The sequence below is a fragment of the Leucopleurus acutus genome, assembly GCF_964270905.1.
Source record: "Leucopleurus acutus genome assembly, chromosome: 8".
Taxonomy (NCBI): domain Eukaryota; kingdom Metazoa; phylum Chordata; class Mammalia; order Artiodactyla; family Delphinidae; genus Leucopleurus; species Leucopleurus acutus.
The window spans coordinates 102,726,612-102,751,719 of record NC_139151.1 but is presented as its reverse complement, the minus strand read 5'-3'; the positions used below and the strand labels follow the sequence as shown (position 1 = coordinate 102,751,719).

The 25,108-nt window shown below is 59.1% G+C and overlaps 1 protein-coding gene across 2 annotated transcripts; it reads left to right on the top strand.

Annotated features, from left to right (window-relative positions):
- Positions 1 to 8,389: 8,389 nt before the first annotated feature.
- On the top strand, positions 8,390 to 25,095 carry LTBP3 (latent transforming growth factor beta binding protein 3; the record flags this gene model as incomplete). 2 transcript variants are annotated; one of them, XM_082845650.1, is made up of 28 exons in its annotated part: positions 8,390 to 8,723; positions 11,625 to 11,954; positions 12,101 to 12,303; positions 12,491 to 12,596; positions 12,821 to 12,913; positions 13,075 to 13,197; positions 13,695 to 13,853; positions 13,940 to 14,125; positions 14,672 to 14,688; positions 14,765 to 14,837; positions 15,015 to 15,104; positions 16,920 to 17,045; positions 17,130 to 17,261; positions 17,381 to 17,509; positions 17,749 to 17,871; positions 18,112 to 18,234; positions 20,962 to 21,084; positions 21,333 to 21,452; positions 22,314 to 22,442; positions 22,739 to 22,906; positions 23,095 to 23,178; positions 23,484 to 23,612; positions 23,717 to 23,854; positions 23,956 to 24,096; positions 24,228 to 24,389; positions 24,487 to 24,567; positions 24,649 to 24,780; positions 24,936 to 25,095. In XM_082845650.1, the coding sequence occupies 28 exons, from the start codon at positions 8,390 to 8,392 to the stop codon at positions 25,085 to 25,087; spliced, it is 3,906 nt and encodes a 1,301-aa protein (XP_082701776.1). In that variant the 3' UTR covers positions 25,088 to 25,095. The 2 variants fall into 2 exon arrangements, with proteins under 2 accessions (XP_082701776.1, XP_082701777.1); XM_082845651.1 differs by lacking the exon at positions 23,956 to 24,096.
- Between the last annotated feature and the right edge of the window lie 13 nt (positions 25,096 to 25,108).

The window sequence follows — 25,108 nt, the reverse complement described above, 5'->3', positions numbered from 1 at the left end:
ACTGCATGATTGACGTGGAAGTCACACATTAACTTGTCTCTCTCTAGAAAACAGAGAGACTTGAAATTTATCCTTGACTTTAGCCTACTTGCAAACTAACACATGAGCCTGCCACAGGTTCAGGCATGCTGGCAGAAGATAGGAGACTCCTGGGTCAGAGAAAAAGGACCTTCTTACTCATGGCTGGAAGCATTAATCCAGGTACAGCAGATATATTGATTGCACAGACTCTAGTCTGCAAGGAAGAAGTACAGGAGAAATCCATCACCCATAGCAACCTTGGTCAGTGAATTGAGGCTCTCCTGAATGCCTTCTGAGCCAAGGTGGAAAGGTTGATGCAGAGAACTAAGGAGCGAGCCACCTGGCTTTCTAAGGTAGACATGATGCTCTATGGATTTGTTCATCTGGGAGGCATAGTTGAGGTCAGTACTGCAACTTGGCTTCATCCTGCTGCTTGTAGTTCTGTTGGTAGTAGCTTTAATTAAATGCTGTATGACACAAATTGAACAGATTTGGTCCTAGCCTCTGTCGATCAGATTTGCCAACAGAGTGGTGAACTCATGGGAAAATTCGCCCAAAGCCAAGATAGTGTAGAAATGAGGGGTGGATATTACTGTAAGACAATTCTCCAGGGATCTCTTGAGTTTCTGAGCATTTTGCAAGCGAGGCAACTGACTGCCTTTGTCCTGGACTCTCTTCTCAAGGATATTGGTACAGTGAATAGCCATGGAAGATCGAGACAGAATCTCCCTCCAGTGCAAAGGGCAGTCATTAGAAAAGACTTGCGTTCTTAAGTTTAGCATCCTCTTCCATACCACAGTCCACTGTGTGCAGGAGTCTATCTAGGTCATTGGTGCCACCCCCACGGGACCTGGGGACAAGAGGACTGATGTTAATATGCTGATGATCATGCTATTTACTGTGCCATGAATAATGGTCCTTTGTCTCTGACCCAGGAATCTCCTGTCTTCTGCCAGCATGCACGAACCTGTGGCAGGCTCACTTGTGTTTGCAAGTAAGGTAAAACCTCAGACCCGGGACTTCCCTGGTGGCGCAGTGGTTAAGAATCCACCTGCCAATGCAGGGGATACAGGTTCGAGCCCTGGTCCAGGAAGATCCCACATGCCACGGAGCAACTAAGCCCCTGTGCCACAACTATTGAGCCCGTATGCCTCAACTACTGAAGCCTATGTGCCTAGAGCCTGTGCTCCGCAACAAAGAGAAGCCACCGCAATGAGAAGTCAGCGCACCGCAACGAAGGGTAGTCCCCGCTTTCCGCAACTGAGAAAGCCCGTGCACAGCAACGAAGATCCAACGCAGCCAAAATAAATTAATTAAAAAAAAAACAAAACTCCACACTCCTAATGCAGGGGGCCCGGGTTCGATCGCTGGTCGGGGAACTAGATCCCACATGCATGTCGCAACTAAGAGTTCCCATGCTGCAACTAAGGAGCCCACAAGCCACAACTAAGGAGCCTGCCTCCTGCAACTAAGACCTGGCGCAACCAAATAAATATGTAAAAAATTAAACAAAAAACCTCAGACCCATCATAGTCCTTGACAAGGGAGCAAAAAGCACATAGAAGGTCTCGGAAGTGCTGGTGGTAAAGCCCATTCAGACCAGGAACGGCGGGTAGACTAGCCGTTTGGGAAGTGTGGGACCCTTCCCTACCCTCATGTGAGCCAGCCCAACATCTGTCCCTACCTGTGGCACAGTGGACGTGGCAGTAGTTAGGCCTGTCCCTGAGTAACAGCACACCCCACGGCAGCATATTCACACACAGCTCAGTTACAGGTCCCACTTGACTGCCTCATCTGGTGAATCAGGTTCACGTGACAACGAGTGGCCTATGCTGTGTAGCCGAGGCTCTGAAAATCGTAACTGGCATTATTTTATCATCACGGCAACAGGCCTCCGGAAGGGGTCGACTTTTCTTCTTGTCTTTCACTGCAATGTGAATTGACCTGACGTTTCTGGGAAACAAGAAAGGACTAGATGATACAGTAGCAAAAATAATAATACTCGGGCTTCCCTGGTGGCGCAGTGGTTGAGCGTCCGCCTGCCGATGCAGGGGACACGTGTTCGTGCCCCGGTCCGGGAAGATCCCACATGCCGCGGAGCGGCTGGGCCCGTGAGCCATGGCCGCTGAGCCTGCGCGTCCGGAGCCTGTGCTCCGCAACGGGAGAGGCCACAACAGTGAGAGGCCCGCGTACCGCAAAAAAAAAAAGAAACAGCAACAAAATAATAATAATACTCAACTTTTGGTGTATTTTTTCTTGGGGCCGGGCACTATACTAAGAGCTTGAATTATCTCCTTTAATCCTCAGGACCAGTCTGTGAGTTATGTCTCCCAATGTGCAGATGGAGAAGCTGAAGCCTGGACAGGTTAAGAGATTTAGTCACAGTCACCCTGCTGGGATGTGGCAGGGCTGTGACCCCATCTGGTCAGCGCACGTCCAGAGCTGGATTCCCACCAGTGGACTTTTCCTGGGTTCGGAAGGTGGAGACGAGGGGCAGGGCTGAAGATCCTCTCTGACTGATCAAGCATGAAGACTGGTTCATTGCGTTTTCCAATCCCATCTCTCAGTGCCCTTCATCACAGCAGGGGCACATCAGAGGGGCTCAGTGACAGTCACTTTCAGTAAAGTGTTTTTGGAGAGAAATGCTTCAGGGCAGAATGGTCCCCTCCAGGCTTCTGAAACTTCCAACCGTCATCTTTAGAACCTACAACCCTTAGAGCCATTTCTTTCTTCAGAGTCTAGAAGCTTCCCAAAGACATTCAGAACTCAGAGAGGTGACACAGAGCCTGGCGCATGGTCAGCCCTCTTTCAATGTTATTCTCCCCCTCCCCACAGGCAGCCAGCTCCCACCCACAGCCCACTGTGGACCCCAGACCCAGATAATGGTGAAAAGAGCTAACATACACTGAGGACTTGCCAATGTGCCCAGCATCCAACAAGGCTTCATGAATGTTAACTCCTTTGCTTCGTTGTCTAAAAATGAGGAAAGGAGGCCTAGAGGAGATGAAGAATTTCCCCAATGCACACAGCTGGTGCAGGAAGATCGAATGCCAGAAAACCACCACCATGTTATGCTGCCTCCTGAAATGAAACGTCCCTTACGCAGGCTGCTGCCGCCTCGTCCAGCCAGTTCCCCTAAGGAGGCATCGGGAGCCCTGGGTTTGGGTTCTGGCTCTGCCGTTAACCAGCCATGCAACCTTGGCCAAGTCCCTTGCCATCTCTGAGCCTCAAGAACCCCTCTGCACAAAGGAACCCTTCCCTAACATTTAAGCCGTCTGATCATTCCCCGGGGCTGGGGTCCCAGGGCTCTTCCTTGCCACATTCTAGCAAAGCCCCTCATTGCCCTCCTATCTTTAGGACATTTGTGGGACCCCTCTCATTCCTCCCTCCCAGGAGCACTGTGTAGGTTTTGGATCAGGCCGGCTTAAGTTCAATCCCCACATCTTACTCACCAGATGATGCAAGTCTAATTGTTCCGTCTTTCAGAGTTCCGTGGTCTCAGTCCATCAGTCAATCAGCCAACTTCAGCACCCTCTGCCTGCCAGGCCCTGTACTAGGATCTGGAGGCAAGGTTGTACCTCCCTGAGAGGGCGGTGAGACGCACCGTAAGTAACCAAGCCCACAAAGAAGAATGTTTCAGGCTGTGCTGAAGACCAGCAGGAGACAAAGCGGGGATGTGACCCAAAGGGCCGGGGACGGCTGTTTTAGAGAAATGCCTTCTGGAGGCAGGACCCCAAGACATGAAGGATCAGGCCACGCCGAGGACCTTGCAGGCCCAGGTGAGCACACAGAAGCTGCTGGACGGTTTTGTTGTTGTTGTTTTGTTTTGTTTTTAAATTAATTGTTGGAGGTTTTATAAGCCAAGAAGGATCAAGGTTGGAATTAGGTTTTTGTTGTTGTTTTTTTAAATTAATTTATTTATTTGGTTGCGCTGGCTCATAGTTGCAGCAGGTGGGCTCCTTGGTTGTGGCATGTGAAATCTAGTTCCCTGAACAGGGATCCAACCCAGGCCCCCTGCATTGAGAGTGCGGAGTCTTAACCACTGCCCCACCAGAGAAGTCCCTGGAATTAAGGGGGGGGGGTCACCAGAGAAGTCCCTGGAATTAAGGGGGGTTGTTTGTTTGTTTTTATTTTTGGCTGCATTGGGTCTTTGTTGCTGCACGCAGGCTTTCTCTAGTTGCAGCGAGCGGGGGCTACCCTTCGTTGCGCTGCGCGGGTTTCTCATTGCAGTGGCTTCTCTTGCTGCGGAGCATGGGCTCTAGGTGTGCAGGCTCAGTAGTTGTGGCGCACAGGCTTAGTTGCTCTGCGGCATGTGGGATCTTCCCGGACGAGGGATCGAACCCGTGTCCCCTGCATTGGCAGGTGGATTCTTAACCCCTGCGCCACCAGGGAAGCCCTGGAATTAGGTTTTAAGAGGTGACTCTGGCACCAGGTGGAGGAGGGACAGGACCAGGCAGAAATGGCAATGGGGAGACCCGTTAGGCAACAGAAGTGATCTGGACTGACCACAGAGGTCATGGTCTCCTTGGACTTGCAGGAGAACTTACATCTAGGAGGCATGCTGGTCGATTCAAGGAAGATGGGGTGGCTGGGTGTGGTGACACAGGAGATGCGGAGGGAAAAGGTGCACAGGCCACGGACACTACCTGCGTTGGACTGTCGCAGTAGCCCTGCGGATCCACTCTGCATCCTTGTCCGCCCTGCCTCATGCCCCGAGGCTCACCTTGCCTGCTGTGTTCCCTCCCCAGCCCCCCCTGCCCGCAGGTTTCCTTTGGGGTTCGGCCCCTGGGGGGCCCAGCTGGACAGGAAGAGACCGGGGGTAATATTTATTTCCGCAGCTCCCTCCCCGCAGGCTGCACGAGGACAGGTCCCACCGGATTGTGCTAAAGACCGCCGCTCCCCAGGGCTGCCCCCCTTCCGGCTCCAGCTCCCGTGGCTGCAGACTTAGGTTAATGTTCATCACCCGTGGGAGGGTGCCCACTGCTGGGGTCCTGATGAGCTGAGGAGTTTGGTACCGACAGTAGGTAAACTCAAGGAGCACTCACTGTGTGCCGCTTGCCCTCACGGCTCCCGGCGGCTCAGTCCCCTCAACAGCCCCCCAGCAAGGGCTGCCTTCCCCGCATCCTACTCTCAGCAGCATCAGACAGCCTTGGCCGTGCCCTCCTCCCAAGACACTCGCTCCTCTGGGTTCTTCCTGCATCACACTCCTGGTTTTCCTCTCTGCTCCCTCCAGCTGCTCCTTCTAAGTCACTTCTGACGCTGCCTCTTCTTTCTGATCTGGGAGTGGTGACCTCCCTGGTTCGTCTTGGGCCCTCTTCTCTCCCCAGCCGAGCCCACCCTTTCCCATGGCCATAAATGCCTCTGTAGGCAGAGGACCCCAAGTCTGTGTCTCCAGGGCAGACATTCTGTTTGAGCTCCAGACCCCTGGATTGAGACGTCTCCACGTGGATGACACAAGCATCTCAAACTCGGCAAGTTGCAAACAGAGCCCCACACTCTCCCCCAGGTCTCCCTCTCTTCTGCCGCCTTCCTCACCCACCCAGGGGCTCAGGCCAAACACCTGGGAGCCATTCACACCACCAGCCTCTTGTGCACCCTCCACTTTACCTAGTCTCTAGATTCCACTCCCCAAACACATCTCCACCGCGTCCAAGCCGAGTCCTCTCTCCTCGGACGATGGCATCAGCATCCCCTCTTGCTCTGATACAGCCCCATGGCAATGAAAATAAAACTCAGATTCCTCACCGTGGCCTCCCGCCTCCGCCTCCGGATGCCCTCTCTCCACCTCCCCACCCCGTTGCTCCGCTGGCCTTCTCTCAGCTCCTAGAAGAAATGAATCTCTTTCCTACCCTTCACCCCGCATGCCCCTGTGTAAATTGTCTCCTCAACACAGGCCCCTCGACTCCTCGGGCGTCCTACAGGCTCTCCCCACCGCCTGGCTGTTAACTCCTGCTCCTTCTCCAGCTCCTGGCTCAAAAGCCCCTTCGGGCTTCCCTGGTGGCGCAGTGGTTGAGAGTCCGCCTGCCGATGCAGGGGACATGGGTTTGTGCCACGGTCCGGGAGGATCCCATATGCCGCGGAGCGGCTGGGCCCGTGAGCCATGGCCGCTGAGCCTGCGCGCCCGGAGCCTGTGCTCCGCAATGGGAAAGGCCGCAGCAGTGAGAGGCCCGCGTACCGCAAAAAAAAAAAAAAAAAGTCCCTTCGTCAGAAGGGCTTCCTGGACCTCCAGGTCCCACCACCTCTCTTGTTCCCAGCTCCTTAGTCGTCTCTGTCCCAGCCTCAGCCACGTATGAATTGATGTGTCAGATGTCTGTCTCCTCTAGTACAGAAGCTCCGGCAGGGCAGAGATTCGTCCTACTTGTTAGCAGGAGCACGCGGGAAGTTCCTGGTCTGTTGAGTGAATAGATCCCCATTTCACAGGTGAGAAAACTGAGACTCAGAGAGATTAGGACTCTAACCCTGGTCTGTTTATGCTGTGTTCCAAGGGCCAAGTTCAGATGAGTATGGGGGAAAAATGACTAGAAAATGCTCAGCCCTACACGTGGCAAGTGGTGAGCACTCAGTACTACTCCCTGCCTCAGTGTGGGACCAGAGCCCCGAGGGAGTGTGTGGGCAGCCCTTACACACCCTCCCAGCCCCCCTGGGGACATGGGATTGCCCCCATCCTACCTCTGCAATACCTGTCTATGTGAACAGGGCCTGAGCCCACTGAGCAATTCGGGCAGGGGTCCACCAAAGAGTCTCCCTCAGTTCCCCCAAATGAGCCCACCCTCAAAGTGAAAACCATGAGTTCCTTGCACGGGTGTGCCTGGAGGCAAGTCCCTGAACCCCCTTTCCCTCAGTCAGCCTGCAGCCCCCGTTCCCCTCGGAGAGAGAGTGTCACCCTGACTTGGCTGTGTCCCACTCTGGTTGTGCCCTGGTCACACCCACCCCCTGCTGAATTCTGTGAGTCAGAGACTGAATCCTGGGGTCTCCTGGCTAGGTGCCCGGGATATGGCCTGGGCCCCAGGGCACTGCAGCCCTCAAGGGCCTCCCTTCCAGACTAGCGGACAGGCCTGGCTCCTCTCCAGCCCTGACCAAACTCAAGGCCCCCCGCCAGCCCCTGCCAACCCCTGCCCTGGGGCCCTGCTGTGCCCCTCCCCAGCCCTGGGGCCCTCAAGCATCACCCCCCTCCTCCCGGCTGTTAGCCTGGGAAGGGGGCCAGGCCCTGAGCTCAGACCTTGGCGATTCCAGAGTGTCTGAGGCCCAGAGCCAGCCCCGCCAGCCCGGCCAGACAAGGCGAAGGGGCGGGGGCGGGGTGGGCATCAGGAAGCCATTTAGAGGGGGGCTGGCAGGGGACCTGCATTTCAAGCTTTGTTCCATCTGCTCCTTTTCTGGACCCCGCGGGCTTCTTCCTGGGACCCCGCTGGGGCCCTGACTAAGGGGTGCCCCCTCCTCGAGTCCTCTCCTCCAGGGGGAGTGGACCAGTACTAATGAGAAGTGACTTCGGGGTGGTGAGACCCCAACATGTGCAAGGGAGGCTGCGCCAGGGCTGAGGGGCGTGGGTTCCAGCCCCACCTGCTCCCACTATCCGCGCGACCCTGGGGCAAGGCCCATCTTCCTACCCCAGCCTCGGTTTCCCACTTTGATGCTGCCGGGCGGAGGTGGGCGCGGGCCTTCCAGCCCCGCCCGGAGGAATCCGGCGGGGCGGCCAGCGGTCCCAGGTGAGGGCTCTCTGGAGCGGGCCCAGCGCGGCGGCGGCGGCGGGTTCCGGCGGGGCGGGCATCTGGGGCGGGGACCGCCCCCCAGCCTCCACCCGCCCGCACACCCTCGCTCCCCCAGGCGGCAGCGACGACGCTTTAAACAGAAAAAAACTGTCTCCCTGGCTCGGGGCCAGCATCCCAGCCCCCCTCGCCGCCGCCGCGCCGTGCTCCAGCCAGGGAAAACAACTGCTCACTTCTCCCTGAGTCCGCCCCGCGCGCTCCCTGCTTCCCGGCGGCCGCGGGAGCCCAGCCCGGCCGGGGGAGGCGCGGAGCGGGCCGGCCGCCCGGCCTTCCTCTCCCCTCGCTCCTCCTCTCCGCTTCAACTTGCTCCGGCCTCCTCGCTCCGGCCTCAGGTTGGGGCCTCCGCAGGCCCTCGGCCCCGTCTCGTGGCTGGGCTCCTTCCCGGGGCGGTGGAAGTTTCTGGGCTCCCCGCAGTCCAGCCTCCATCTCTTTGCCTCTCACTGGGCCCGCGCCCGCGCCTGCTGTCCCCTCCCCGCGCGCTTCCTCCCATCCTCTCCCTCGCTGCCCTCTCTACTCCTCTCCCGGGGCTCCCGGCTTGCTGTTGCCCTCGGGCGCCGGGACCATCGCCCCTGCCCGGGCGCGCCCCCCGGGTTCTGCGGCCCCGGATGCCCGGGCCCCGTGGGGCTGCTGGCGGCCTGGCCCCTGAGATGCGCGGGGCCGGGGCGGCGGGGCTGCTGGCGCTGCTGCTGCTGCTGCTGCTGCTACTGCTGCTGGGCCCGGGCGGCGGGGCCGAGGGGGGGCCGGCGGGCGAGAGGGGCGCTGGCGGGGGCGGGGCGCTGGCCCGCGAGCGCTTCAAGGTGGTCTTTGCGCCGGTGATCTGCAAGCGGACCTGTCTCAAGGGCCAGTGTCGGGACAGTTGTCAGCAGGGCTCCAACATGACGCTCATCGGAGAGAACGGCCACAGCACCGATACGCTCACGGGCTCCGGCTTCCGCGTGGGTGAGGGCCGGGGACACGGGCAGGGGGAGCGGGGAAGGCAGGCACCTGGACAAATGCGGGGTACATGGCAGCGTAAGCCACGTAGGCCACGTGACCCTGGGGGTCGTGGGTTGAGAGAGCTGAGCCTGAGGGCCTGGGGCCCCAGGGGCTTCAGGGGGCTTGGGAGGCTGGAGTGCTGGGGCCAGAGTTGGGAGGGCTGCATGGAAGCCTGGACTTTACGGCTGTGGGTTGGCGTTGAGGCCTAAGGTGTGGGGTGATGCTGGGGTCCTGGATGACACAGGCCTCTAGGAAAGTGCTGGGTCCTGAGAGGGAGCCAGGGCCTGCAGCAGGGGCTTTTGAGGGATGTGAGCCGGGGGCAGGAGGTCTCAGAGAAGGGATAAGTATTCCCCCGAGAAACAGTCTTGCTGGAAGAAACAGGAAAAGTCTTTAAAAACTATCTAAAGTAGGGCCTGCCAGTGGTGGACACCTGCGTTCTCTGGGAGGAGGAGCTGAGATCAGGGCTGGGAATTAGTTACTGGCAAGGTCTTAGAGGGGAGGGGTGTTGAGGCCTAACAAGTGGGGAGCAGGGCTGGAGGTAGGGGCTGGTTTGGGTCCTCAGCCTCTCCTCTTCCTGATGCCCCATCTATGCTTCCCCCATAAATCTTAACAGCTCTGCCTCAGAGTCTCCCCCCAACAAGCCGTGATAACTTCCCAGTTCCACCTGGAGTCCACCCCTTCCCCAACGTCTCTCTGCAGAGGGCCAGGCCTGGGCTCAGCTCTCCTCCCTCAGGGCCCTGTGGGCCAGGCTGGGGGAGGTGTCCCAGCAGTAATTACCCTCCCGGACAGGGTAATTAGGCCAGGCCTAGGATGGTACCAGCAAAACAGCCCCTCTTACACATTCCTATACTCATGTACCCACTCAGACCTGAGGAACCCCACAGATGTGGGGTTCTCATGAGACGTGCATGTGTGTCTGTCTGTGTGTGAGTGTGCACGTGCGTGCTTGCACGTGACACACCCACGGGGGTATGCCCGGCTTTGGAGTGGCACACTGGGATCAAGTACTTGTTTCTTTGTGTTGTCTGGGGTGCATGTCTGCAATCACTATGGGAGTGTTTATGTAAGCCTGTGTTGGTGTCAGAATGAGTCTGTGCATGTGTGTGTGATGAGATGGCTGTGCATGTGAGTATACATGGGCCCGGCCTCCCAAGCCCCCTGGCCATCCTGCCCAGGCTGCTGTCTCCATCCGTGCTGCCCACATCCCCCAGGCTCGGCGCCCAGGCCACAGTGGGCGGGTGTCACAGGGAGGTCACCCTCACCGCTATGGGTGACTCACTGGGAGGCAGGAAGGAGAGGATCCTGCCTCCCCCGGCCCAGGGCACACCCCTTCTGCCCTGAGAGACTGGCCCCAAGAGGCCGGGCAGGATGGGCTGGGCTGGGCTGGGATGCTCTTAGCCAGGCCCCGATGGCCATGCATGTGGGCCATCCCTCTGAGGCCCTTGAGGTGTCCAGAGAGCCTCAGCCCCACCTTCCCATCCTGGGAAGTGAGGGCAGCTATGTGGCAGGCAGGAGAGGGGCTGGGCCTGGTGTGTGAGCTCAGGTCCCCAAGGCTGGATTTCAGATATGAGTGTGTGACAGAAAGACAGAGATCCCATCCTCTCACTGAGCCACTCCTTCATTCATTCCCCAGCACCTCCTCTGGCACCCAGAGCTGAGGCAGAGGGTGGGTAGGATCTGAGGAAAGGCTCTCTTCCTGGGGGAGGAGCTGAGCCTGGAAGGATAAGATGTGAATATGCAGAGATGGGGGACAAGGCTCTGAGGGGGCGGGAAAGGCATGATTAAAGTCAGGGAGGCAGAAGATGTGGTACATTTGTAGGGGACGGGAGATGAGTCCTGGAGCATAGGGTGCACATGGAAAGAGCAGGGGGGGATGGGCTGAAAGAAGGTTCCTTCTGGGCCACGGGAGAGCAAGGAAGCAAGCTGTGAGCAGGGGTGTGACTGTGCCAGAGCTTTGCCTGAAGCAAGTTTCTCTGGGGGCGCTTGGGATGTTGACAGGCAGGGGAGTGGCAGAGGGCATGGGGAGGAGGGAAGATGGATTATGAGATGTTACAGAGGCCAGAACTGGCCTGAGTGGGAGCAGGAGAGATGGAGTATCAAGGCTCAGTTATGAGTGACTGGGCAGGTGGGGATTCCCAGTGGTTGTTCAAGGCCAAGTGGAGGTGGGGAGGCAAGATGCTGATTTCTGACAGAGTCCCCTGGGTGGAGGTGCTTAAGAGAGGTCCTGGAGAGGGATAGCTCAAGTTGGCAATGGTGAGGTGTGGGCCCTGGGATGGCAAGACAAAGAGAGGGAGAGAGAGCCCAGAGAGGGCTGAATCAGGGGAAGAATTTAGGGGTGAGAAGGAGGAAGCACCAGAGAGAGATTGGATTTCCAGGAAAGGCCTAAGGGAGGGAAAGGCTATTCCGTCATCATCATCATCATCATCATCATTTGCTACTACTTATTAAGGACCCACTGTGTATTAGGCACTACGCTAAGCATCGCCCCATTCAATAGACAGGACAGTCCTACAGATGAGGACACTGAGGCACAGAGAGGGGAAGTAAGTTGCTCAGGGCCACACAGTTGGCACATGGCCTCCTATCTAGGATTTAAGTCCAAGACTTAAGACTCCAGTGGCCCCATGGGTATAAGGATGTTGGGGGACTTACAGGGTAGTGTGTGTGTGTGTGTGTGTGTGTGTGTGTGTGTGTGTGTGTGTGTGTGTGTGTGATGTGTTACAAAAACCAGCTTCCCAGGGAGGACAGAACTGGTGGGTGGCAAGGAAGCAGGGAGGAGGGGAAGAGACAGGATGTGGGTGAGGGACTGGGCCTGGGGGCTGGGACAGGGGTCTGCCTGGGCCCTGATCCGCCTTTCCTCCCCAGTGGTGTGCCCTCTGCCCTGCATGAACGGCGGCCAGTGCTCCTCCCGAAACCAGTGCCTGTGTCCTCCGGACTTCACCGGTCGCTTCTGCCAGGTGCCCGCTGGAGGAACCGGCGGGGGCACTGGCGGCTCAGGTCCTGGGCTTGGTCGGGCTGGGGCCCTGTCCACAGGCGCGCTGCCTCCCCTGGCTCAGGAAGGCGAGTCTGTGGCCAGCAAGCACGCCATCTACGCGGTCCAGGTGATCGCCGATCCGCCGGGGCCCGGGGAGGGGCCCCCTGCCCAGCATGCAGCCTTCCTGGTGCCCCTCGGGCCAGGACAGATCTCAGCGGAAGGTACCAGGCAACGGGCAGACCCCGGTAGGCCGAGGCGGGCGGGCAGTAGGGTGGCAGGTCCCGGGCGGAAGCCAGCCCTGGAGGACCGCCACACTGCCAACCTGCCCTGCGGGGCAGCCCTGAAGCCGCTGTGCCCCGCCCCCCAGTGCAGGCCCCACCCCCTGTGGTGAACGTGCGCGTCCACCACCCGCCCGAGGCCTCCGTCCAAGTGCACCGCATCGAAGGGCCCAACGCCGAGGGCCCAGCCCCCTCCCAGCACCTGCTGCCGCACCCCAAGCCCCCGCATCCTCGGCCACCCACCCAGAAGCCCCTGGGCCGCTGCTTCCAGGACACGCTGCCCAAGCAACCCGTGAGTGAATCCACAGTCGCCGCTGGACCGGCCCTTCAGTCTCTCAGGGCTGCCCTGTTCCAACCCACCCGGATTGCTCAAAACTGGGGGTGTCCTGCAGGTTGAGTGGAGGAGGAAAAGGGCCTCAGGAGGGAGGCCAGGTCGGGGCTGGGCACCCTGTGACCCCTGTCCACACTCCTCTCCCTAGTGTGGCAGCAATCCCCTCCCCGGCCTCACCAAGCAGGAAGACTGCTGTGGAAGCATCGGCACAGCCTGGGGCCAGAGCAAGTGCCACAAGTGCCCCCAGCTGCAGTGTGAGTGCCTTGGCTCAGTGAGACCTCCCTCCCACTCCCCACAGGGTGGTTCCGCCCACACCCCTCTCAGCCCTGCAGTGGGAGACTCCAGTCCAAGCAGCCTGAGCCTCTCACTGCCCATCCAATTCCCCTCAGCGTCCCACCCTGCCTGTCTCCAGTGCCCTCCCTTCCCTCTCTGCAGGCCCCCCAAGGTCCTCTCCTGCCATGCTCTCCTCTCTCTGCAGACACAGGGGTGCAGAAGCCAGGGCCTGTACGTGGCGAGGTGGGCACTGACTGCCCCCAGGGCTACAAGAGGCTCAACAGCACACACTGCCAGGGTACAGCCGGCTGGAGACTCTGTGGGCTGGAGGGGTAACTGGGGGAGGCCCTGCGGTGGACGGGGGGGGTGGGGCAGGGGCAGAACCCTGAGGTTCTTGGAGCATCTTGCTGTCACCCTATGGCCCCAGACTGGAGGGACCAAACTCTCACTTAACCACAGACATCAATGAGTGCGCGATGCCAGGCATGTGTCGCCATGGTGACTGCCTCAACAACCCCGGCTCCTATCGCTGTGTCTGCCCACCTGGCCATAGCTTGGGCCCCTCCCGCACACAGTGCATTGGTGAGACTGGGGGATCCTTGGAGGTCACAAAGCATGGGTGGGAGGTTAAGCCTCCAAACAGTAAGGATCAGAGGTCACAGAAGTCAGAGTGAGGTCAAGGGCTGACTGCAGGTGAAACAAGGCCCAGAGCAGATAGGGTCAGGGATCAGTGGGTTCAGGAGTTGCATGAGATCTGGGGTTAGAGGTCGCATGGGGTCAGGGATTATATGGAGTCAAGGTCATATGAGACCATGGGCTTGATGAGTGGGAGGAATAAAGTCTAGAGCAGCTAGAATCAGGGGTCAATGGGGTCAGTGGTCACCGAAGTTTCAGGTGTTACATGAGGTCAGAATAACACAGGTTTCAGGGGTCATATGAATTCAGGGTCACGTGCGATCAGGGGCCACGTGAGGATTAAGCGTTGTCTGGGCCAGAGAGGCAAGGTCTGGAGCAGACGGGAAGGGGGATGTGGGCAGTGTTCAGGCCCAGATGCCCATGCCCACCACTGGCCCCTGCAGCGGACAAGCCAGAGGAGAAGAGCCTATGTTTCCGCCTGGTCAGCCCTGAGCACCAGTGCCAGCACCCGCTGACCACGCGCCTCACCCGCCAACTCTGCTGCTGCAGTGTTGGCAAGGCCTGGGGCACCAGGTGCCAGCGCTGCCCAGCTGATGGCACTGGTGAGCCTGGGGCATTTGTGGCTGGGGGGCTGTCTGTGTGCCTATCCAGGAAATGCTCACTTCTCTGCCCCTTGCTCTGGCCGCAGCTGCCTTCAAGGAGATCTGTCCAGCTGGGAAGGGGTACCACATCCTCACCTCCCACCAGACGCTCACCATTCAGGGTGAAAGTGACTTCTCCCTTTTCCTGCACCCCGATGGGCCACCCAAGCCCCAGCAGCTCCCTGAGAGCCCCAGCCGGGCACCACCACCTGAGGACACAGAGGAAGAGAGAGGTCTGGCCTGACCCCTCCTGTTACCTGACAGTTGCTGAGCCCCTAGGTCTGACACCTTGACCCTTGATCCACAGATATGACCTGAGTCTAACGTCTAAGTCCTAGTCCCAGACCAGCACTGACCCCCAGAGCTGATACTCTGACCCCTAACCAATGTTGTAACTAACCCCAGAATTAACCCCTGATCAACAGAATTTGACTATTTATTGCCCTCCAGATTCAATCCTCTGACTCCAGGACCCCTTTGATTTCCAGACCAGGGCACTAATGCAGCTCAAATGCTGCCCCTAGATCTGACCTTCTGACCGCTGCCCCAGGGATTTGACCCTGGCCATAACCTCCCAAGCCAAGGACCTTGTCCAACCATTGCTTCACTGACCTGTGATGGAAACACTCCTTGACCTCAGGATCTAACCCTTGATGCTTGATCCAGACATGATCGCTAAACTCTTAGGGACCCCGACCACAAATACCCAAGTGCCAATCCCAGATCTGACTCCCTTCTCCCAGCCCAACACTTAATGGCCCCATCTTCTTCCCTTCTAGGGGTGAGCACAGACTCAGTGAGTAGGAGAGCCCAGGTGGGAGGGGCAGGGAGGCCAAGGAGACACAGAGGGCTCATGTTGCTGTCACCCGCAGCCAGTGATCGAAGAGCAGTCCTCGCAGCAGAGCCACCTGACTGTCACCACATCTCCTGCCCGGCCCTACCCTGGTGAGCTGGACACCGTAGGAACCAGTCCTCAGGGGCTGTCACTGCCAGGGAAGTTCACAGTCTAGGCACCAGGGGGCGGTGAAGCTGGGTGTGAAGTTCCCAGCCGGTGACCTGCGGAGAGAGGGGTGGCGCTCTCAGCTTCCTCACCAGCTGACGAGTGTGCCCTGCTGCCCGCAGAGCTGATCTCCCGGCCCTCGCCGCCCTGGTTCCTGCCCGACTTGCCCCCGTCCCGAAGTGCGGTAGAGATCGCCCCTACTCAGGTCACAGGTAAGACCCGCCCACCTAGGCCACGCCCGAGGTAAGCCACGCCCCTAACAGTTTTTCTCCTCCCTTACCCCCTTCAATCATTCCCGAGCACTAAAACATCCAGGGTTTACTGTGTGCCAGGCCCTGGGCTGGGCGCTGTGGAAGCCTCGGTGTGCAGCAGAGATCCCACTCTGCCCTCAACTGATCCGGGTATTATGGTGGTCAGCCCAGGCCAAAGGCATTTATTCATATATTCTACAACTATTTATTGAGCACCTACTATGTGTAGGCACTGTTTAAGTGCTGGGGATACAGTAATAAGCAAAACAGACAAAAGTTCCCTATCCTCGTGGAGTAGACAGACAACAAACAGATCAATGAGTCCAAATCTGGTATGTCTCATAAATGCTATGAAAAAAAAATAGAGAAGGAAGGAAGTCTGGGCAGAGGGGGTGCGGGTGATAATATGCACGGTGGCAATGAGAGAAGGCTTTCTGAGCAGGGCTTTAAAGATTGTTAGAAATTAACAACGAGAAGTGGGAAAGAAATGGGCGGGTTGGGAAAAAGGACATTCCAGTTTGGGCAGAAGTTTGGGCAAAGGCATGGAAACATGAAACCCTGGTTTCATGGAGCAGGGAGAAACCACACACACACATCAGTGTTTCTGAACTAGGGGAGGACTGGCTCAGGGAGCCTTGTTAAGAGGCTTGGGTTTGATCCCAAAGGCTGTGGGAAGTGTCTGCAGGGTTTTGGGCATCGTAATAATTGCTAGTTATGGCTGAACAGTTGCCCTGGGCCAGGCACTGACTGAAGAGTTTTACATGCTAAATACCGTTTACCTTCTCATACTCTGTGAAGTGGGCACTGTCAGCCTCGTTTTCCAGATGAGAAAATTGCGGCTAAGGGAGGTTCAGGGACTGGTCCCAGGTCACACAGCTGAGCCAGATTCAAGCCCATGTCTCTGTGGACTCCAAAGCCACAAGGAAGCCACCAGCCTGGTTGAAAACCGGAGGTTAGATGAGCTCCTGGTGGAAGGTGACTGCCCTGGAAGTCTGCACAGGCTAGGAACCACCCAGGGACAGTCGGGGGGCTGTGGGAATATGGAGGAAGAGACACATGCTGAGGTTTCTCAGAGGAGGGCGTGTTAAGGATGCCTAGGGAGAGGCATCTCAAAGAGAACAGCCTGCAAGAGCCCACTGGCCAGGTGTGTTTGGGAACGGGTAGAGTTCAGCATCAAGGCCTGGGCTGCATGGGGCAGGGCTCAGGGGAGGGACCACAACGGGGAGAGGTGGAGGCACGAAGTACTAGGAATCGTAGGAAATAGGGTGAGGAGGATTCCTGGATCTGACCACTTATGCACAACCATGTGCGAGCCAGGATTCCCAGGAAACCAGCTCCTGTCTGCCTTGGGAGGGGGAGGAAAACCACTGTTCTGGAATGGGGGGGGGGGCAGGTCCCTAAGGCAAAGGGTGTTGGTTCACTGATCTAGAGGATGTTTGTGTGGGTGAGGCTGCAGGGTTTGAGGTATTGAGGTTACTGGGGTCAGGGTATCATAAGTGGGGAGAGAAGTATCAAGGTTTCCTGGAGTTGAGGAGATAGGGATGTCAGGGACCTGGGGTCATGGTTTGGGGCTGCCGGAGGTTGTGATGTTGGGGTTATCTGTGATGGAGGTGTAGGGAGTCCTAGGATTGGAGCACCCGAGCTTAGGGTGCGACCCGGCCCAGGTATCCGGGTCGTTAGTAATGGGCTATCCAGGTCCTCCCTGGGGACGTGGCAGAAAGTGAATGCTCCCTGCCTGGACCCCTGACCTACCGCCCCACCCCCCAACCCCGGCAGAGACGGACGAGTGCCGACTGAACCAGAACATCTGTGGCCACGGGGAGTGCGTCCCGGGACCCTCGGACTATTCCTGCCATTGTAACCCCGGCTACCGGTCGCATCCGCAGCACCGCTACTGCGTGGGTGAGCGTGGCGAGTGGGTGGCGCGGGGGCGGCCCTGGCTCCCGACAGACCTCTGACGCCTCCCCGCCCGCGCGCCCTTCTCAGACGTGAACGAGTGCGAGGCGGAGCCGTGCGGCGCCGGGAGGGGAATCTGCATGAACACCGGCGGCTCCTACAACTGCCACTGCAACCGCGGCTACCGCCTGCACGTCGGCGCCGGGGGGCGCTCGTGCGTGGGTGAGCGCGGCCGGGCCGGGGGTGGCGCTGGGGCTAGGTGGACCTGGGGGGCTCTCCCGACCGCATGTAATCCCCTCCGCCACCTTGCACTCCCCTCGCGCCCCCTTCCTCCCGCTCAGACCTGAACGAGTGTGCCAAGCCCCACCTGTGCGGCGACGGCGGCTTCTGCATCAACTTTCCCGGTCACTACAAGTGCAACTGCTACTCCGGCTACCGGCTCAAAACCTCTCGACCGCCCGTGTGCGAAGGTGGGGACGACCCCATCCAGACCGCCGGGGGTCCTCAGCGGTCCCTCGGCCTGGGGTGGGGGCGGAGGGCCTCACCCCCGTCTCTGCCCAGCTCTGGGCCTCTCAGAGGTTTCGGTCCGGAGCCCAGAGGGCCTGCTTCGCCTTGTCGATTTGTGACGAAGGGAGGCCCTGCCGAGGACGCTGAGCGCCTGGCCGGCCACGTTGTCCCCAAACGAGTCCTATTCCTCCCTACTGTGCAGACATCGACGAGTGCCGAGACCCTAGTTCCTGCCCAGATGGCAAATGCGAGAACAAACCTGGGAGCTTCAAGTGCATTGCCTGTCTGCCTGGCTACCGCAGCCAGGGGGGCGGGGCCTGCCGCGGTAAGGGCGAGGCATGGTTCGGGGTAGGGTAGGGGGCGGGGCCTCGAAAGCAAATGGGCGGGGCCCTTCGGGAGTCGCCCCTGTGATGGAGCGGGGGTAATGGCGGTGGAAGTCACCTCCAGACTGGGCGTCCTTCCTGGGAGTAGAGGACCCCCCCCATCCCGGGCGGAGGGGGCTCCCACCCCCTCACAGTGCATCATCCGGTGGGGCGGAATCCGAGGCGAACCTTCTCCGCTGCAGACGTGAACGAGTGCGCCGAGGGCAGCCCCTGCTCTCCCGGCTGGTGCGAGAACCTCCCGGGCTCCTTCCGCTGCACGTGCGCCCAGGGCTATGCGCCCGCGCCGGACGGCCGCAGTTGCCTGGGTGAGCTCCAGCCCTCCCCGCCCTGCTACCCGCCACCCATTCACACGCCGAAGCTGGGGACTGGGTCACCCCGTCTGTCGGACGGGTGGGCAGGAGGTAGCTAATTCACAGACACCGCCACTTCACTGATCCACTCACTACTTTCCTCAGCGGACCTGGCGGAGGAGGGGGCGACCAGAATTTCTACGTAGGAAGGATCTTAGGAGGCAAAGCTTGAAGCTGCGTTTGCAAAGCACGTTACTTAAATTTGAGGGGGGGAAAAAGATATAAAAGAAAGGGGATGTTAGTAGTCCCCCCGACACTAATATTTCTTATGTATCAGGAGGAAGGCTGAGGGCTGGGATTCAGAGAAACTGGAGAACAGTAGACACCAACTGTAGAGCGCAGGGCTGTAGGACTGGATGGAGTTTGGGTGTTCCTGGGAAACCTCAGCAGGGCTGGGAGAAGGGGAGGTCTGAGTGCTCTTAAAGGATCAACAGGAGTTAACCAAGCGAAGAAAGGTGAGAGGGAAGAGCATGCCAGGCGCAGCGCCAGCGAAGTCAGAGGCAAACACCAGCACGGAGTGTACAGGGAATGTAAGGTGTAAGCAGGGGATGGGGGCTGAGGCTGCCGGTGAGCGGCAGGTCCCCACGCCCTGAAGGGCCCACCTAAGCCCTGCCCAGGAGGTTGAGCTTCACCCTGAGGTTATTAGGAGGCACCTGAAGCATTTTAAGGGGAAGAATGGCAAGACTGGCCATTTGTTTTAGAAAGTTCCCTGATGCCCATTGTGGAGAGTGGCTGGAGGTCTGGTGGGGACTCAGGACAGAGACAGTGGTGGACCTGATGAGAATAGAGGCCTAAGGATGGTCATGAGGTTATGTGATATTAGAGAAATATTAGAACGCGTTACCTGGGCTGCTTGTGAACTGGATGTCAAGGTGAAGGAGAGAGGGGAGTAAGGGATCCTTAGGTTTCCAGTTTGGGTGAGTCAGTGGGTTCTGCTTACCGGGATAGGGTCCCCTGGGGTGGGGCATGTTTGAGAAGGAAGACATTAAGTTTCATGTTGGACAGTTGAGCAGGTGGTCCCTGTGGGCCTTTCAGCTGGCAATGCCAGCAGAGGGTGGGCCATACTGATTGGAAACCTTGGGCCAGACACACCCAACTGGAACTGTGTATTGTGGGGGTGTGGATCCTTGGGGTGTCACTGGGAGGGTGTGAAGCCTTGGGGGTGTGCCCTGGGAGGAGCTGCGGAGACTTGAGGTGTCACTGGGGGTGTATGGAGCCTCGGGGTAGGCACTGGGGAGAGCTGTGGAGCCTTGGGGTGCAGTCAAGGATGGTGGGTCCGGTGAGGGGAGCCTTGACAGAGCCTTGTGGGTACTGCCACGTCGGTAGAAGGCAGGGGAATCGGAGCAGGAGGTGGCGGAGCAGAGGTGGTGGGAGGGCCCAGGGAGCACTAGCTGAGAAGCTGGGGAGCGGAGGCATGCAGGGAAGAGGAGGATGAGGTAAATGCAACAGAGAGCTTCTTGTAAAATAAGGACTAGCTGCGGAGACGAGAAGGTCCTTGGTGGCCTTGGCAGGGGAGCTTCCGTGGCATGACGGGAGGCCAGAAGATGCAGGCAGCAAGTGAGGAGGAGTGAGACCTGGGATCACCAGAGTGGGGTGTAGGCTGTAGGCTGAGGAGAACAGTAGAGGTTTGGAACTGCCCAAGAGCACGGGGGCTACCTAGGGGCTTTCGAGTGTCAAGGCTTGAGAGGAGGAGGAGAGGGTAGCGCTAGCCATGCTGAGGATCTGGCTGGGCTGGAGGCCAGAGGGAGTGGAGTGGCCCAGGGTGCTCAGCTTGGTGGCTGGCTCCAGCCCCGCTCAGTACCCAGGATCCCGAGAAGCAGGCTAGGGCTCTGACTTTGCCAGGCCAGTGAGGAGGAAGGAGAGGTGTTCATGGGCCCTTGCTAGAGGAGGTAGAGTTGGGGGCTTGAGAACAGCGGAGGCAGCGGGAAGGAAGCTGCATCTGAGGTGTCCAAGAGGGGGCAGATCCCAGCCCCTTGGACCGAGAGTGAGTGGCTGGCATTGAGGTGAAGGTCACAGAAACTGAGGGATGAAGGACTGTAAGGTCAGAGGCTGGGCCTGGCTGTCCAAATGGACGTTGAAAACTCGTAGGATGGGGAGGAAGAGAGAGGGAGAGGGGCTAGGAAGGTGGGTGCTGACAGCAATAGAGAGGCTGGCTTGGGGGCCAAGTGCACCTCAGAGGAAGAGTGTGGTTTGAAAGGGGTCTGGGGTGTGGGCAACGACCAGCTTCCACCAGAAAGGACTGCAGAGAAGCATGCTCTCAGAGCCAAGTCCCTTTACTGCACAAGCAGAACAAGTTTATTCTGTGAGACCAAAGATATAGGGGAGCTTATTTACATGGGAAGGAAGGCAGCCATGGCAGGTGGGGGAAGGGCAAGAGCAGCTGTGAGAGCAGTTGGGGCAAAAGGAAGCCCAGGGCAGAGTGGGATTGTTTGGTGAGGACAGATGAGGGGTGGGGAGGCCTGAGTTCTTTGAAATCATACGTGGCCCAGGGTTCCTGGCAGCACCTGGTCTGGTCGTTAGGGCATAGTGTGCCACACAGGGGCAGAGTGAGGGTCCCATGCTTTTCTCCAGCTCCACTCACCTCAGCTCTGGTGCTCCAGGCCATGGGCAGGAGTGGGAAAAGGGTAGCAGAGGCCCAAGACCGTCCCATCCTGGCCCTCTGACAGCCCCTGTGCCCCATAGATGTGGATGAGTGTGAGGCTGGGGACGTGTGTGACAACGGCATCTGCACCAACACGCCAGGCTCCTTCCAGTGTCAGTGCCTCTCTGGCTACCATCTGTCAAGGGACCGGAGCCACTGTGAGGGTGAGGGGGCCCTTGAGTTGGGGGGCTGACCTGTTCCTCCCTACCCCAAGACCTCCACTGCCCAGGCCCCAAGCCCAGGGGCTACCTGTAAACAAGCCAGGCACTCCCATGGCCAGCCCCCATCCAGATGCAAGATGAGGCCTGGGGTGTGGGCCCTACCCAGGGCTCTTTGGGAAGCCTTGGAAGCCTCAGGCTGTGTGTGATTGGGCTTAGCCCCTGAGATTCTCCCCCTCTTTGATTCCCTACAGACATTGATGAGTGTGACTTTCCCGCAGCCTGCATTGGGGGTGATTGCATCAACACCAATGGCTCCTATCGATGTCTCTGTCCCCAGGGGCATCGGCTGGTAGGCGGCCGGAAGTGCCAAGGTATGGGGGGATTGGCTGAGAGCTCCCGAGGAGCCATGGCAGGCAGCAGTAATCTCCTAGACACACTATTGATCTGTCTTTCCATCCATCCATCCACTCACTCATCCTTCTACTCTTTCACTGAAAATAACAACAGTGATAACGACAGTAATTAACGGTGCTTATTACTATGTGCCAAATCACCTCTATATGCATTCATCCAACAAGAGTTTACTGAGCAGCTAATATTTTCCAGGTTCTGTGCTATATCCTAGGTATTGAGCAATGACCCAGGGCTCCCAGCTAGGGGAGACTGACACGTAAATTGATTCTTACAGTTCAGGGTGCTGGATGCCAAAAGAGGTCTGGACTAGTGATTTATTCCAACAGTTGAATTGGAACTTGAAGCATAAATAGGGTTTCCTAAAGCATAAATAGATTCCCTAAGCAGAGAAAAGCATGGGATGGTATTCCAGGCCCAAAGAACAGTATTTGCAAAGCACAGAGATCCGGAAGAAACTAGTTGTGTTTTAAGGGAGAGTAGACACCTATGCCCTAAACACAGAGCTGAGGGTGTTGGTGGTTTAGAGTAAAGGGTGATGAGACTTAAAGATATTGGGAGACCAAACTGAAAGTCCCCAAATGCTGAGCTGAGAGTTAGGACTTCATTCTGTTAGGTTTTATGAAGAAAAATACATCGAGCGTGCACACAACTACCCACATGCACAGACAGAGGCGAGTGGATTTCCTGTCATGTGTACTTTGAAGTCACAGTGGAAATTCAGGTTCTGATCTTGTGTGAGGCCCTTGAGGCATACTCCCGGGGAAAGAGGGGCTCATTTCCCTCTGAGTGATTCTTTCTGCTCACCTCACTCCCTGAAGACATAGATGAGTGCAGCCAGGACCCGGGTCTGTGCCTTCCCCATGGGGCCTGTGAGAACCTGCAGGGCTCCTACGTTTGCGTCTGCGATGAAGGCTTCATGCCCACCCAGGACCAGCACGGCTGTGAGGGTGAGTGCCCTCTCGGATTCCTCCTCAATCTAGACAACTCCCTTGAGCTGCAGCTGGGGCTCAGAGTTGCATCCTGGTCCCACCCTCTGGAATGTGGTGAACAGGAAGAAATCTCTTTTTGCCTGGGAGAGCCCGGTGGGGCCAGACCTCGCAGGAGGGCCCTGAATGCCACATTGAGGATGGAGCTTGGCTTTCACAGTGCAGCTAAGGGGAGCCAGGGGATGTGGGGGAATAGAGGGATGAGGTTGGTGGGCAGCATGGACAGGCAAAGACATTCTGCTCTCCCCTCCCCTCAGAGGTGGAGCAGCCCCACCACAAGAAGGAGTGCTACCTTAACTTCGATGACACCGTGTTCTGCGACAGTGTACTGGCCACCAATGTCACCCAGCAGGAGTGCTGCTGCTCCCTGGGGGCTGGCTGGGGAGACCACTGCGAGATCTATCCCTGCCCAGTCTACAGCTCAGGTCAGGAGCCGGGCAGGCCCTTTCCTTTTTCTGAGCCTTAGTTTCTTCATTTGGAAACGGACTGGGGGAGAGAGCCCCTCCCTGGGTAGGTGGGAAATGAGGCGAGAGCTCTGACCTGTGCCCGACAGCCAGCACACACGCGCTCAATCCTGCCTCCTTCCTTCCCCACGGCCACTATCTCGCTGTAGCTGAGTTCCACAGCCTTTGCCCGGACGGGAAGGGCTACACCCAGGACAACAACATTGTCAACTACGGCATCCCAACCCACCGCGGTAAGCCCCAACACGGCTCCGCCCACCTGGCATGCCCTGCTCCGCCCGCCGAGGTTTGGACTGCCCCGATCCCGCCAGTGCTTGTCAGTGGCGGGTAGTGGGGTAAGGCCCGTCCACTCCCTCACCGACTGCCCCGCCCCTCCACAAAGCCCCGCCCCACCACTCTTACGTCAGCGTTCGGAAAAGCCCCTCGTACAGAGTTTTCGTCCCTTCCACCGTAAGCCCCACCCACACGTTCTCTGCTGCGGGGCCTAAGTGGCCCCGCAGGTAGAGGGCGAGGGCGCCCACGGCCTGTCTCTCCGCAGACATCGACGAATGCATATTGTTTGGGGCGGAGATCTGCAAGGAGGGCAAGTGCGTGAACACGCAGCCCGGCTACGAGTGCTATTGCAAGCAAGGCTTCTACTACGACGGGAACCTGCTGGAATGCGTGGGTGAGTGCAGCCGGCCCCCGTGGCCGCGGGAAAGCAGCCGGGAGACACGCACAACCACCCGACTCGGGGCCGGTTCCTACCACTCGCGCTTTTCCTCCCCTCAGACGTGGACGAGTGCTTGGACGAGTCTAACTGCCGGAATGGAGTGTGTGAGAACACGCGCGGTGGCTACCGCTGCGCCTGCACGCCCCCGGCCGAGTACAGCCCGGCGCAGCGCCAGTGTCTGAGCCCAGAGGAGATGGGTGAGGCTCGGGTCGGCCAGCTGGGGAAACAGGAGGGAGGCTGGCCGAGCCGAGCTGTGACTTCCACCCCTACACACCCATCATCCCCTCGCTGCCCGTAGACGTGGACGAGTGCCAGGACCCCGCAGCCTGCCGCCCTGGCCGCTGCGTCAACCTGCCGGGCTCCTACCGCTGCGAGTGCCGCCCGCCCTGGGTGCCCGGGCCCTCTGGCCGCGACTGCCAGCTCCCCGAGAGCCCGGCCGGTGAGGGCAAGGGTCATCTTGGGCTCTCCAGAGCCCTGTCCGCCGCCTGGAGACCCGGGGCAGCGGTTCCCCCGAGGGTGGGTTGGAGCGGGGGAGGGCGCTCCTCCCTGACGCCGGGTCCCCCTCCGCAGAGCGTGCCCCGGAGCGGCGGGACGTGTGCTGGAGCCAGCGCGGAGAGGACGGCATGTGTGCGGGCCCCCTGGCCGGGCCCGCCCTCACCTTCGACGACTGCTGCTGTCGCCAGGGCCGAGGTTGGGGAGCCCAGTGCCGCCCGTGCCCGCCGCGCGGCGCCGGTGAGCCGGCCCGGGAGGGGTTGCCCGGGACGGAGTTTGGGGCGGGAGCCGGGGTGAATCGACGCCGCAGACGTCTGACCGCCCCCTGCCCTCTCAGGGTCCCACTGCCCGACGTCGCAGAGTGAGAGCAATTCCTTCTGGGACGCGAGTCCCCTGCTGCTGGGAAAGCCCCCGCGAGGTGAGTGTAAAGGGAGGGACAGAGGCGGGGTCCGCGGCCATCGCTGGGATTGGTGTTGACGTCTGCATTCTCCCGGCGCAGAAGAGGACAGCTCGGAGGAGGATTCAGACGAGTGCCGCTGCGTGAGCGGCCGCTGTGTGCCTCGGCCGGGCGGCGCAGTGTGCGAATGTCCTGGTGGCTTCCAGCTAGACGCCTCCCGCGCGCGCTGCGTCGGTGAGCTGGGCCGAGAGGCGGGGCAGCGGAGGGGCGGGGCCAGAGGCGGGCGGGCGGGGCGGGGCCCTGCAGAACCCCGCCTGGACCGGAAGCCCAGCGCGCCGCGCGGCTCCGGCTCCGTCGCGAAGTCCGCACCTGTTAACCCCCACACCCAGACATCGACGAGTGCCGAGAGCTGAACCAGCGCGGGCTACTATGCAAGAGCGAGCGCTGCGTGAACACGAGCGGTTCCTTCCGCTGCGTCTGCAAAGCTGGCTTCGCGCGCAGCCGCCCACATGGAGCTTGCGTGCCCCAGCGCCGCCGCTGACACCACCCTCGGTCTGGACCT